The sequence below is a fragment of the Sebastes fasciatus genome, chromosome 15, assembly GCF_043250625.1.
Source record: "Sebastes fasciatus isolate fSebFas1 chromosome 15, fSebFas1.pri, whole genome shotgun sequence".
In the NCBI taxonomy this organism is placed as follows: domain Eukaryota; kingdom Metazoa; phylum Chordata; class Actinopteri; order Perciformes; family Sebastidae; genus Sebastes; species Sebastes fasciatus.
In genome coordinates this window covers 8966905-8981419 of record NC_133809.1, presented here as the reverse complement: position 1 = coordinate 8981419, position 14515 = coordinate 8966905, and the positions used below count along the sequence as shown (strand labels likewise).

Genomic DNA, 14515 nt, shown 5'->3' with positions numbered 1-14515 from the left:
CAGTAGTCGTAGGTAATAAAAGTTTGTCTCTTAGAGGCCAGAGCCGTTCTTGAATGTCCAGGTCTCCTCTCCATTGGTCATTGGAAATGATGCCTTCAAGGCACTGCTCCAGAGCAGAGTGCCTGAATTCAAAGAGTAAAGAAGCAGCGAGGGATGCAGCAGGATTTATTCCTACCTCAGGATATATATATTTTTAACATGACATCACCTCACCTCTTTTTTTACTGTCTATTTTCTCTAATCTTATCATCTAATATTTGTACGCAACATGCTATGGTACTTTGAATGGTGGTTTGTCTACAAGCCAACCTTACCTTAGAGGAGAGGATATAGATTGTGAAATAACTGTATTTGAATTAGATTTATAAAACATACAACTGTCATTTGAAAGAAGACCCGATTGTTGAGTAACTGGCGATACATCTTCAATATAATCTTAGTGGGAAAATACCACCACCACCACCACCCACATCCTGGCAGATTTTGGACTGTAATTTTAAAGATAGTCATCCTTAACAGCCACATTTAGAAAAAATAAATATTAAATGATCTTGAAATTAAAAAAAAAAAAAAAAAATGAAGAGGAGAGCAAACATAACAATTATTGAGTGGAGTCTTTTGTGATGCTTAATGATTTCCACTCATGTGTGCACGTATAGGTAGCTTTTAATAGCCCATATGATCCACTATGAGTATGCTGCTCAATGCAATATGAACGTTCATTTCGCTGTTGTGTAAAAACACATTAATTTGTGAACACAGTGAGCAGCACATGAGGACTGACATGACAGGTTGTGGTTAGAGAGAGTATGTCGGCTTGAAAGACACTCTTTTTGGTGTCCAGTCTGGTCTCCTGCTTGTGCACAATGCTTACATCAACCCACTCTGACTTAAAGTTTACATTTAATATACCTAGAAACTAGGGATGTCATGAGAACCGATACTTCGGTACCAAAATCTAAAAATGTGACGGTACTCGTTTTCTTCGGTATCAAAGGTACCGAACGATGCCTGTAATGGTCATTTGGTACCGGAGCGGAGGTACTGGAGATGCGATTCTTCCGGATCTAATGGGGGGCAGTATACGCTTACAAGTGTTCTCATCTGCCGTGAAATGAAGGAACAACAACACGAGACGTGAAAGATGGCAGCTGCTGCAGCGCTACCTCCGCCTCAACTCGTTGAGAAAACAAATAGCAGGAGTCGGGTATGGAAGTACTTTGCGTTCGAGGCGGATTTACAAGGAGTAATAATAGATTCGCAAAAAACAGTATGCGGTGCAGTAACGGTGCCGTCGTGCTTTTCTTCCCAAAGGAGGAAATACTTCCAATTTAGCAAAGCACCTCTAAGACAGACATCCAGTATATTGTTTGTTTTAGATACTTGAAGGCTACATGCCACTGTTCTGTTTTGCAATATTACTAGACGTTTCTTTTCATTTATTACTTAAAGGCTACATGCCTCTGTTTTTTATAATGTTCAAATGTTTTAATAAAGGAGTGCGTGTTGAATTACATAGGATTAATTTTTTTTTTTTTTTTTTTACCGTGGTATTGAACCGTGTAAATTCACTGGTATTGGTATCGACTACTAGATTTCTGGTACCGTGACATCACTACCAGAAACTTACATTCATTTTTAGCCCAGTTTGATTTAACTCCCTCCACTATTCATGCCAGTAGAGCTGCTGTCATACTAGCAGTAGAAACACTGCCATCCTGTAGCCCTGGCTAGCTTAACCAACCACTAGACTTTAACTGGGTGTGGCAGGCTAACTGTTGACTCTTGGGGTGTGAACCTGTGTGTGTGTGTGTGTGTGTGTGTGTGTGTGTGGGCGAGAGAGAGAAAGCTACTAAAGTGTCCTATTTGAAAGAGGGCACATGTGTTTGTGTGAATGCATGCGCTTACGTTTGAGTGTGTGTGAGGCCTGGGAGGGTGTATCCATGGCAGGAGGGGGATTGTTTGTTCTGTTGGACCACACAGCATCACTTTGTCAGTGTGTGTGTGTGTCCCTTTAAGAAAATCTATAATCAGGGTTTTTTCCTGGCTCAAAATGAGGCGGAGGACGTACCGTCCTGATCATGTGCACACACGTGTACCATGCCTTCAACTAGGGGATGCAACGATTCACCGATCTGGATCAATCGAGAGAGCGAGAGAAGCAGTAACGTTATAGCTGTGAATGTAGCAGTGTGTGTACAGATTATTTGTTGATGAATAAATGCTACAACTCCTCAAGACCCAAGGCTAACTTCCAGTGTCTTGCTCGCCACCTGCTGATTAAAGTGAAGGGGGTTTGCCCCAAAATTAGCAATAACTTCAGCGCAGGCTCACTTAAGCTGTGCTGTCCTTTTTAAGATAGACCAGCTATTCTCATTGTATTGACAAGCCGCTCAGCAGCTTCATATAGTCGTTAAGATTTTAATCTGTAACATTTTTTATGGTTTTCATCACTTGTTCTTAAAACAATTTAATTAATTTAATTTCTATAAAAATAATTTTTAAGACATTCAAATTAATTTCCATCAAGCTTTGTGCATCATTGTAAATATTGATATAAAAATATTTTTTTTTAAAATAAGGGATTTCATGATTTTTCTGTACACCCTGAAAAGGAAACCACAGTTATGGGACATGAAGAAAAGTGGTGTTTGGACCCATAAAATGCTTAATAAATTGTATTAAACCACATTATTTAGTAATATTTTTTTTTATGTAGAGCTGGATAATAACACTGTGTATGTATTTATCAATCATTGCACTGCAAATTTCAACATAAATCCCAAATTTCATTGCTGGGACTTAAAAATGCCCGTAGTTGCAGAAACGCCCTTGTATAGGCGGTTTCTATATAGACCTCAGGGTTTTTGGCTGAGCTCTGCCAGCTGCAGTTCGGTGAGGGGCTTCCAGACATTTGCAATATGTAAAAAATGCATGGCAGGAATGGCTGTGCTCCGCATGGGTGTGGGCTGTATCCTGTCTGCGTTTCTGTAGCTGCTGCCTCACTGTATGTGTGCGTGTGTGCGTGTGTGTGCGTGTGTGCGTGTGTGTGTGTGTGTGTGTGTGAGTGAGTGTGTGTGCGCGTTCTTGTCTTTCTTATATGCATGATGGACTTGAGTCTTTAGCTCTGGGTCCTGTCACAGGAATCGCTGAAGGGGTGCATTTAATTCAGTTTGGTTATGGATCAGTGGAGAACAGCAGTCAACTGTGTGTGTGTGAGAGCGTGTGTGTCTTTATGTGTGTCTGCTGTGAGTCATTGATCAAATATTTTGCTTGCAGAGATTCAGAGCACTGGGGCACACGGGGCCTCCAACTCCGGCATTAGCTCCTCCCCTGTGAGCGAAAGCAGACTCCTGAGTGGTCAGATCCTGTGGCGGACTTGGCATTTTACCTCCCCGGCCCCTCCCTTCAGACGTTTGAATTTGCCATGACTCAAACCTTTTTCTATTTTTGAGATGTGGCTCCTAGCTCCCATAAACAATAGACAACAGCGTTGCCAGTGAACTGATGCACAAAAGTAGAACCAGTGCAGTATATTAAAACCACTAGTTTATTTTTGCTTGGACTCCAAAGTGGGTCATAGACCTATGTCACAAGTCACAGTTCTCGATGCTTTTATCACCGTTTTATAAGTGGATTAATTCGCAGGATGGCAGTCTACATGGCTCTACTCCTGCCCGTAGTAGTAGTTGTTCCACTTGAGCTCCACAACCTCTCTATATTTGACACGAGATGATGAGATGTTATAATGGAAGTACGTCCTACAATGAGAGGATGAATTTCTCATTTGCATCTGCAGAGCTTTATGAACTGCGTCCTTATCAGCTGTAATGATTACAAAGTGAAGGCAGCATCCTCGCCTCATGTCGACGCAGTTGTTGTGCCTTGTTATGGTGCACACAGAGATTTCATGTTGTTTCAGCTTATTAGTCAATATTAGTGTTTCAGTATTATAAAAATGTAATTACTTGTTCTTTTTGTCAGGGAAGAAAGGGGGGAATGCTGGCAAACTTATCCTGCATACAGAATGTTTGCATTATGTATAACTATATAGTTTTGGGTATGCGTTTACCTTTCTGCCGTTAAACTAAACTTTTGTTTAGCCTTCATATATTTTTTAAAAGGTTTAAGTTAGGGCTGTCAAAGTTAACGCGATAATAACGTGCAAATTCGTTTTAACGCCACTGAAACTAACGCAACTTGTGATTTACTACTAGCTCGTCGCGAAGGACACTAAATAATGCTCCAAACTAATACTAAATTTTGACGAGGATAAACTGTCATGACCACTTTCAAAGGGGTCCCTTGACCTCTGACCTCTGACCTCAAGATATGTGAATGTAAATGGGTTCTCTGGGTACCCACGAGTCTCACCTCTACAGACATGCCCACTTTATGATAATCACATGCAGTTTGGGGCAAGTCATAGTCAAGTCAGCACACTGACACACTTGACAGCTGTTGTTGCCTGTTGGACTGCAGTTTGCCATGTTATGATTTGAGTATATTTTTTATGCTAAATGCAGTACCTGTGAGGGTTTCTGGGCAATATTTGTCATTGTTTTGTGTTGTTAATTGATTTCCAATAATAAATATATACATACATTTGCATAAAGCAGCATATTTGCCCACTCCCTTGTTGATAAGAGTATTAAATACTTGACAAATCTCCCTTTAAGGTACATTTTGAACGGATTAAAAATGTGCGATTCATTTGCTATTAATCACGATTAACTATGGACAATCATGCAAATATTTGAATTGATTGACAGCCCTAGTTTAAATGAACTGCAGTAACCGGGTTACTGGTAGAAATGAGGTTCACTCAGGAAACAGGTTTAAATGCACTTCAACAATCTGATTACTGCTAAACTTTGTTTACATACATACACGTACACCGTGTACCACCTCACCCCAATTACAGACTTTTAGTGTCTTGTTTACATGACATTTAAGAAATTTGACTCCGGTTCCTTAAAGGGGGAATCCAAGTGATTTTTTTTTTTTTTTTTTTACACATCAAAATCAGTTCATGAGAAGAACTACTCAGCCTGTGAAAACAGCTGTTTAATGTCTTCTGTTTCTCTGGAGGAAGCTTTGTTGTGTCTGGGGAAACTATCCCTTATGATGCCAACAAAGTTATCTGGGCTCGGGATTTGGAGACCATAAATTTTGAATTTTGGAAAGCCTGCGTTACGAAGTGGAGATGTGGAGTTTGAAAGATGTTGATATTTAGCAGCCAGGGAGTGTCTAATGAAAAGACATATTTCAGTTACAACATGAGATGTATAAGATCCAACTAAAAGTTAGGATACCTCGCCCTCTGCTGCATCAATTTTGACAATTTTTCTAAAACATTGTACTCTTTTTGAGCGCATGTAAACAAACCAATTGATATATGTAAGTCCAGCGTTTCCACTTTCTCAGTTGGTCGCACCAGCACATGATTTGGTTGCACACTGTTTTTTCTTCTTCACTGGCTCAGTCGGCGTCTCCCTGCCTGCACTTTCATCGTCGAGTCGTAACCTCTTGTTGTCTCTCCCTCCCCACCAGCCTCCTCCTCTCAAAAAGTAATCAACGGTAGTAATTAGTACGGTAGTAACAGCGAATATTTGAAGATTGGGCCGGGTGGGGGGTTCGAGGGCCTCAACCTACAGCACACTCTCAGCACTCCTCTGGTCACTGGCCATCCCTCTATCTGCGCTCAGCGTCTCCTCTCTCTGTGTGTGCAAGTGTAGATGTACCTCAAACGGCGGTGTTTTGAGGCTGATGTCTCTGCGGCAGTGCCCGGCTGCAAGCCCGAGCATGTTGTGTGTGTGTATGTGTGTGTGGCTGTGACGTTATGGTCTGTGCAGCTGTGTGTGCGTGTCGTGAAACCATCATGCGGCACATTTGTGTAAATTTGACTGGCAAAAAAATCGGATATATGAGACCGATCGAGGTCACCGGTCATGGCCGTTCAGCTGACAACCGGTTTATCGGTGCAGCTCTAATTCATGCACTCGCACGAATGCGACCATGTGAAATTTTAACTTGCATACTCACAAAAAATGCTAGAATATGCGCAGACTATAGCGCTGACGTCTAATAATCCGAATCAGAGTCTAATGTTCAGGAGAGGTCATTCAGACATGATGCACTAATTCAGATAGTAGTCCTCGTAATCGCATCCAGTGTGACAATGCAGGAAAACTCTATCTGAAAATTACCAGATCTGTTCACTCGATAAAAGCCACTTTAATCACCGTCACTCTCATGTTGTTATAGTTTCCTTATAGAGCTGTACCTCTAGGGATTAAGTGAAGTCCCGTTGTAGCCACAATGTGACGGACACGAGACATGATCAGCACGTGTTGTACCGTATAGTTTTCTACTGACTGTGCTGCTCTTGTTCTTACTCTTGTTTGGAATGTGCTGCTGTGAATGGAGGACAAAAATGTTCATAATGCGCTTGTGTGAGGTGGGAATACTTTTTACAAACGCCAATGTCCTTGACTGGGCCAACATGTCGTAGCCTACAGATCAGAGGACACCATCTGAATTACCTCATTTCATTCAGGAGTTAGAGCTGGGCTGTATTGACAAAACCGTTGTCTCAGTATTGATTATGTGATGATGTTGTGGGTTAGACTATTGGTATTTTCATAAATTGTATTTTTTATATAGGTTGCTAATTTAGTCACTGAGAAGGAAAAAAAGGACAGGACAGTTATGTAAGGTCAGAAAATAGTATCACTTTACTGTAATGCACCCTTTAAGACAATATTGAACTTATGTCACTATATAACCACAACCAAACTCCCAGACGATCTCTTCTCATGTCTCAGTATTGATTTTATATTGATAGATCTCCCCGCTTTAGATGGAACTGTTATGTTCCTTTCGACAGATGATTTTGGAGCTGAAGCATGTCGCTGTCTGCTTCTGTCTCTAGACTTTAACACACACTGTATCATAGAGGTGCAGTCAGTTTGTTAAGGTAATAACGCTCTGCTGTGCTCTCCTCACCTCCTCTTCTCGCCCTCGGGCCTGCTCTCCCCTCTACCAGCCCCCCCCTCCCCTCGCCGTCTCTCAGCCCTGTAAGGCGACCCATTCATCAATAATTGATAATTGGCTGGGACAGGTGAGATGGAGAGGCAATTTGTAGAGAGTATGGTGTGGGTGCACTGCCAGGAGATTGGCTCCGAGGAGGAAGAGAGGAGAAGGACTGAGGTTGGGGAGTTGAGTTGCTACTCAAGGACGCTCAGCCAGGGGCCTGTTGGAAGGGCCGGCCAGCTGATGTACCACCACATGACCTGGATACTTGATGGATATGTGCATACAGATGCAGACCCTCGTTTCAGATAAAGAAAAACTCAACAAAACACCTTTTTACAAGGATAATAAAGGGAGATATATCATAATGAGCTGCAAAGAAGGACAGACATGCAGTTGATTAAATAAAAACGCAACAGACAGGAGTAATAATATCTAAATTTTCTCCAGTTCCTCATTTTTTTTTAGCCCAAAAAACTAATTTCTCCCACAAAGACATCACAGCAACTGGTACATTGCATTATTGGAGTAAGGAGGCTCCAATAATTATTTTTTTTAAGTGAAAATAATATCCTATCATGTCTGCATTTGTCTTATTTCATGCAAGAGTGCCTCCTCTTCTAATATATGGTTATTCAGAGGCTCATGTTTATTTTCTGGGCTTGCTCTGACTGTTGCACAGGTGACTGGGTTTTCCACAGTGTTTTATAGTGGAGGCACTCTCTATTGCCTGAAAAAAATGTACACCTTATTACCTTTTATATAATCTAATATCAGGCTTATTAAGCTTCAGGTGTAATGAGCAGAAGTGCTTCATCACACAGCAAACATTGCATATTTAGGGGGGTTAAGGTGCGGGTTGGGCGATTAGACGAAAATATTGACTATCGGCGATTGGCTGCGTAAATCGCTGGCAAGTTATTCTTGGGCGATGTTTGTCATTTTAGTTTGTTAATTAAATGGTCTGCCTCCGAGGAAGAGAGAGAGAGAAAGACTATATTATCAGGAATATATCGGCAATCGCTGGTTGTTGGGCTGACGATGGCCAGTTGGAAACATATCGCCCACCTTTAGTCCTGACTATGACGCACAATGTCCTCAGTTTGCGTCCAGCTGGGGACAATTGTTGTTATACCCTCATTTCCTGTCAAATCTCTACTATTATTTGTCCAAAAAAGGCATAAAATGCCCAAATAATAACAATAATGATGAGAAAACTAAAGTCTATAATGAGATGAGATGCGTCAGGAGGATCTGTCTGATGCAGATAAGTGATTGATTCCGGTTCTAACGCAGTTCCTGCATAACTTAAGAGTTGCTGTCATTCACTTTCTTTCTTTTAATGATTCAACTGATGTGCTGTCAAAAAAGTGCCCAAAAATATGCACATTTTGGTTTTTATTTTTGCTTGTGCGTGGCTCACATCTACAGTACGTCTCCTTCGCAGTAAAAGACAGTTTTGCCATTAATTAATACACTCCTTTTTGCAATTTGATTCAGTTTTGCAGTGTTATAGATTTTCATGCTAATGCAGTGTTTTGTAGGGGAAACGCCACGAGCACTACCAGTTTTGAGCTCATTATGAGCCACCGGGTATACATGCACACAATGTAAGAATTAGGTACCCACAAAACATGTTTTAGTCATGTCGCACACGCATAGATGCCTCTCTAAAGCTGGGTATATATGTACGATTTGAGCCCGTTTCTAGCCTGAATTTTGAGCCGCACTACTCATTTTAGAGTCGGACCTAATTTCACCGTCGTCGGGTGTTGTTTGCTGTGCAGTGTACGGGGGGACAGAGGACCGATTATCTCCCCCCGTCAGACCTTCAGACAATTTCTGACATGCCAGAAATTTTGGTCGGCCGTCCACAGGCTCTGTTGAAGCAGAGCCATGAGCCGATTCCCCAACGTCAGTGCCTTTCTTTCTACTTTTTTTTACAGTAATCAGAGCATAGCTATCAAGATAATAATGTACAATAGATATAGTAAAACATAGCTAGCTTACCTCCAATTCTCTCTGCAAAATGGACAAGCCATACTGTCCATGTCTTCCTAGCTTCTTAGACGTTTCAGCAGACCAGGTGATCAAGGCAGCGCGTTTCTGCCTTGTTAGCATTGTGACCCGTACAGACCTCTGCTAGTAAACAAACTTCACCTGCCTCGGAGCTTTCAAATCTCTATTGACAACTATCAACAGCCAGAACAGCCCACAGGGGCGAACAGGCCGTGTTATACACCTACAGTGTTGTGACTGATGATCGGATCGTACAGTGTGAGCACATAACTCGTGAGCTTTGGCTTTACATTGCAAAAACGATCTACTCGTACAGTAAGAGTAAGCATTACACAACAACATTTTCTGAAATCGTGCAGCGTATGCCCAGCTTAACACACACACGGTTCATGTTTGTCTCCTTCCTACAGCTTCCCACCTTCTCTCCTATTCCCTTTAATCGTGTGTGTGTATTAATAATCTCAGTCCATATTTTGTTGCTTTTACATGGCAGAAGATGGAGTGCTGTGTGTGTGTGTGCTGTGCCTGGGCACCGATAGTGTGTCTGCTGGGTGCTGAGTGCTGGGCAGAGTGAGTGAGGGAGTGAAGGAGTACTTATTGATTTTGGCCACACATCTCTTCTCCTGAAAATCCCTTGATTGCTTTTGTTCTGCTCCCCGTCTCCCTCTTTCTGTCTCGCTTCCTTTAATGAAACTCCAAATGAATTGGAGCACGCACCGACTGCTCTTCTTTCCCTCTGTTGCACTTACTCTCTCTACCACTCTCTCTCTTTCTGTCTTTCTCTCTCGCTCTCCCCGCTGATTTCTCTATTGCTCCCCTTCCTCCTCTCCCTCTCTCCTCCTCGCTGTCTTTACGTCTCTCTGTCTTCATCTCTTTTGCCACACTTTCCTCCCTCTGTGCCCTTCTATTTGTCTTTGTTTATCTATTTTCCTGTCCATCTCACCTTCTCTTATCTCCTCTTTCCTCTTCTTCCCACCTTCATTTCCTCCACTCTCCTCATCCACACACGAGGAAGCGAATGTGCGGTGGAGATGTTGCCGACCAGCAGCAGCTAAATCTATTCTTATAGGATGACTCAGACATGTGACCTACAGTCGCTTATCGAAGACTGTTTTTCACCATCGATTCTGTTAATCCGAGCTACCAGGATAGTCAAGGTTACACCTGGAATGAAAGAGAAATCCTCACCCATCCATGTCGTAGTGCTCCCAGACACAATGCCGAACATGCTGAGACTGACTTGAGAGAAATTAGCTCAATCAACAGCACAAGCCTAAAGGGAAACTCTGTCAGTTTTGCACACAAAGGTCAGTTTACTAGTCAAGTAGAGTCAGCCTGTGAGAGCAGTTTGTAATGTTTACTGTGGTTCTGGATGAGCTTCAAGTCTGACAAAATAACCCAAATGATTTTATTATTCTAGCATGAGGCCTGCCTTACAAACTGGGTGCATTCATTTTGAAAGACATACGCGTTTGACAGGTAGGATGGTAAATGTAGGATCCAGCATTTTTTAGATTCTCTTGTGAGTTCGTCAAGTTTATGGAAGTCCTTTTACTTTTGTCCTTTATGGGCCCCATACTGTAATCTTAAGGCCCCAACACAACAACCCGGCATCAAATAACTAGCAGAGATGAAGGCCGACTGTCGTTGTCTTGGCTGACAAGTTGCATTTGAACACACTGCACAGATGACAGCCAACAGCCGAGTACCACGTACGTTCTGCGCCTGCGTGAGAGGAAATAACCCTCCACACCAGCAGGTCGCGGTAGTCTTTATTTGTCGTTCAAAAAGGGAAACTGGACAACCGAGGACTGTGGATATACAAGCCGTTGTTATGATACGTACATGAAACAAAGCGCCGTTTGTCGACCATTTTCGCATCACTCTCACTCGCCATTCAGCTTCAAAAATATCCGTGTATTGAAATAATCAGATGAGATGAAGATTAAAAAAATTAGATTATGTTTTTCCTCTTGACTTTACTTGTTGGCTTGCTTTCCTCACGTCCGTTTCTTTTCTCATGCACTGATTGGCTTAAACTGAACAACCAATCAGAGCGATTTCTCTTACCGACGATCTCCACCGCTGATTAAACGGCCCAAAAACCTCCAACAGGGGCAGACTGAAGCCGACGGTGCGGGACATAACGGAAAAACTAAGTGGACAGACGCTCACCGACGGCCCCAAACTGTGCGACGGCCAACCGTCAGCTTGTTGTGTCAGGGCCTTGACGATTTGATCATTCTAGCATAAGGCCTGCGTTACAAACTCGGTGTATGCAGTTTGAAAGACATGCACATTTGACAGGTCGGGATGGTAAACGTAGGATCCAGTGTTTTTATAGATCGTCTTGGGAGTTCCTCAACTTTATGCAAGTGCAACACCGAATCGCCCCTTTACATAACATAAACACACGTCCTTTTACTTCTCTCCTTTATGGAGTCTGTCTATCCTAAACGCAAACTGTAATCTTAGCCTAATCCTAGTGCTGATTTTAAGGGTCATTTCACCCAAATTACACACACACATTTGTCCATTCACCCATTCTTCACTTAATCATGTTTTGATTTCTGCCACTGCCCCAATTTCATGGAGGTAAATGGATTTCTTTTGTACTCAAAAGTAGCAAAAAACACAGAGATTTAGGAAGGACATCTCTCTCCAGAAACAGTGTTCCTGTTACTCTGGATAATCCACAGAACAGGTAGAAAGTTCCAATAAAAACTTCCGATAGCGAGGTCTGGGGATTACCCAGAATAACTGGGACATTGTTCCTGGAAAGAAACACGTTTTTTTTCAGTGCTTTAAGCACCACAAATGAAAATCCTTTCAGCTCCATTTTATTCTCAGAAACTGATATCTCCACACCTGGGGATATACAAGTGAAGCTATCTGCATAAATGTGATAATTTGCTTGTTTGTTTTTGGGTGTAATTTGGGTGAACTAATTGTTTTATCCTAAACTAAAATCATAACCATTAAATTGACTTTTGGAGAAAGTAAAAACATTTTCTTACAGTCTAAAACTTAAATTGGTTCTCATAAAGAGACGAGTACAGACATATTTTCCCATTTTTAATTCTTTCAATTGATCTAATATGCCCCAAGGTAGTCCACATGATTTACAAAATAAAAGTATAAAAACTGATTTCTGTGTTTTTTTTCTACTCCACCGATAAACTCTGGTGGGAAAATTCGTCGAATTATTGTCTTTATTCGTTTATGTGTTACTTGAAATTTCAAGACACCAATTCTAAAAAAGTATCACTATCAACATTTGAAAAAACTGTTTTGTGTGACTTTAAATTGTAAGAAAATAAACCGCATTTCAGGTCCGCAATTTCCAAGAAAAACTACTGACCTTTTCTCAATGGAAGCTACAGAACTGCCTGCTGTGCATCTTTCTGATGGTCTAAATGGATAACATAGAAGAGTAGACTGGTGTTTTTTAACATCCCATTCAGTTTCTTTTAGTAGTTTTCACGCTTGAAATACAGGAGATTAGCCAAATAATAGAATAATGAAAACACAGTTGGAGCGCATTAAAATGATGGAGAATCCTGAGCGGTGTGAAACATGCCGTTGCTTTTGTAATAAGAGTTGAAATGCAGGATTGGATGAGAAAACCGTAGCCAGATGTTGTTTGATTCATATCGCAGGTCTCATGTAGACATAATCAGTGAGAATTTATATAAAATATGTGCATGTATACACAAGTCTCCTTCTCCCTGAGGACTTTATTGTTCCAGCTCATCAAGGGTGCATCCTTGTGCTTTTATATCTGCTTGTTGTGGCAGTAGTCGATACATTTGCATCCCCCTCCTCCTCCTCCCCTGTTCTCCCTGTGGGCGTCATTGTTCCTCCTCATCCAATGGGTATATGTTTGACCTTTGACCCTTTCACCACCCAGGGGAGCTGGAGGAGGAGATGGAGAATCCAGAGATGGCGGACCTCGCCGAGAAACAGAAACACCAGCTCAGACACAGAGAGCTCTTCTTGTCCCGCCAACTGGAGTCTTTACCTGCCACACACATCAGGTACCCTGCTGTAACACCACCACCACCACCACCCCTCTGCTATTACATCACTAAATGATCGGCTTTAGTTTAGTTTCAGTTTTCTTTCTTCCTCTTTTCCCCCCCAAGAGTTTTGGACTCACACAGTGTGCACTATTTTGATAGCACATACCTATCCCCGGCTGTGAAGAAAGCTACTCCTTAGTGCTACTATTGAGTCCAAATATCCCAAATTTTAAAAACAAGAGAAAACGTGCCATCGAACGGATTGTCAATAAACTCAAAACAAGTAAATCTGCAAAAAAAAAGCAATTATTTTGATTCAGTGTCATAATTCTTTTCACTTGTTTTAAAAATAAATAATAATTTTGACTGTTAAAATGAAATTTTAAATTGTAATCCTTGGGGAAAAAAAATTAATTTCCAGTCCTGGATTATTTGCCGATACCCGTGGTTACCGTGGTAACAGCAAGTTTGGTTTAATATTACAGTTAACTACAGAAAACACTCTGAGCAGCAAATAAAACAGGAGAACAACTGATGTATCTGTTAACAGTGCAACCCGTCAAGCTTGCTTTATTTTATAATAAAAAAGTCAGTCAAATATAGTATATATTATTATTGAGTAGCAGTAAATGCAACTTTTGTCTCTAACTAGAGATGCACCAATTTTCTTGGCCAATTCCAATTTCTTCTTTTTTTTTCTGTCCAAGGACTATAACTGGCAGCACACCCAAACATTTTCTTATTTTTTCTTTCATGAAAAGTTCAAATTCAAATGAATGTTCTTTATAAAACATTGATTATTATTACACGGTTTTGCTGAATTCTCGATTCTGATTTGTCAAAAACAGCGTTCAGCCTGCCATAAAGAAATAACAGACCGTTGCTATGGACACAGTTCTGATGTTGGACTCTGGAGGACCATTTTCGTGTCAAATTATTGATTTCTTAAGTATGTAATAAGCAGCTTTGCATCGGGGTTTAATCACAACAATGACCGGCTCGCTGTACATTATCCCTTACTTCAAAAACATACATTTTCTCCAACACTGCATCAAGTTAAAGAACCTTCTTATTTTGGACATGCAGGTGTTAAAAATTGTGAGCTTTATGTCTTCTTCACTCACGCTGAACAACTTCCACACCGACGCATGATGTGTGTGTATGGCTGCAACGTTATCGCTGTGTGCGCAACGTAAAACAATCATGCGGCATGTGTGTAAATTTGACAGACAAAAAAATCTGATAAATGAGAGACTGACATTTAGTGCTCAACGTGCACTGCACACACGCATATGAGTGGATTATTTTATGTCTGAGTTTGTTAGACTGTCTGAACGGCTCCCAAACATCTTTCAGCCGTCATATAACCTTATGTGTAGCAGATAATGTGAGTGAAGGAATTGATAAATAATCACATCATCATCATCATCATCCTCCAA

At 41.3% G+C, this 14515-nt stretch overlaps 1 protein-coding gene across 3 annotated transcripts in view; it reads left to right on the top strand.

Annotated features, from left to right (window-relative positions):
• The window catches only part of mta1 (metastasis associated 1), a 59000-nt gene that overhangs the window by 25808 nt on the left and 18677 nt on the right, over positions 1 to 14515 (top strand). For all 3 annotated transcript variants that reach the window (XM_074661071.1, XM_074661070.1, XM_074661069.1), the window contains exon 4: positions 12965 to 13091. In XM_074661071.1, coding sequence (XP_074517172.1) covers positions 12965 to 13091 — 127 coding nt within the window. The remainder of the gene's footprint in view (positions 1 to 12964; positions 13092 to 14515) is intronic.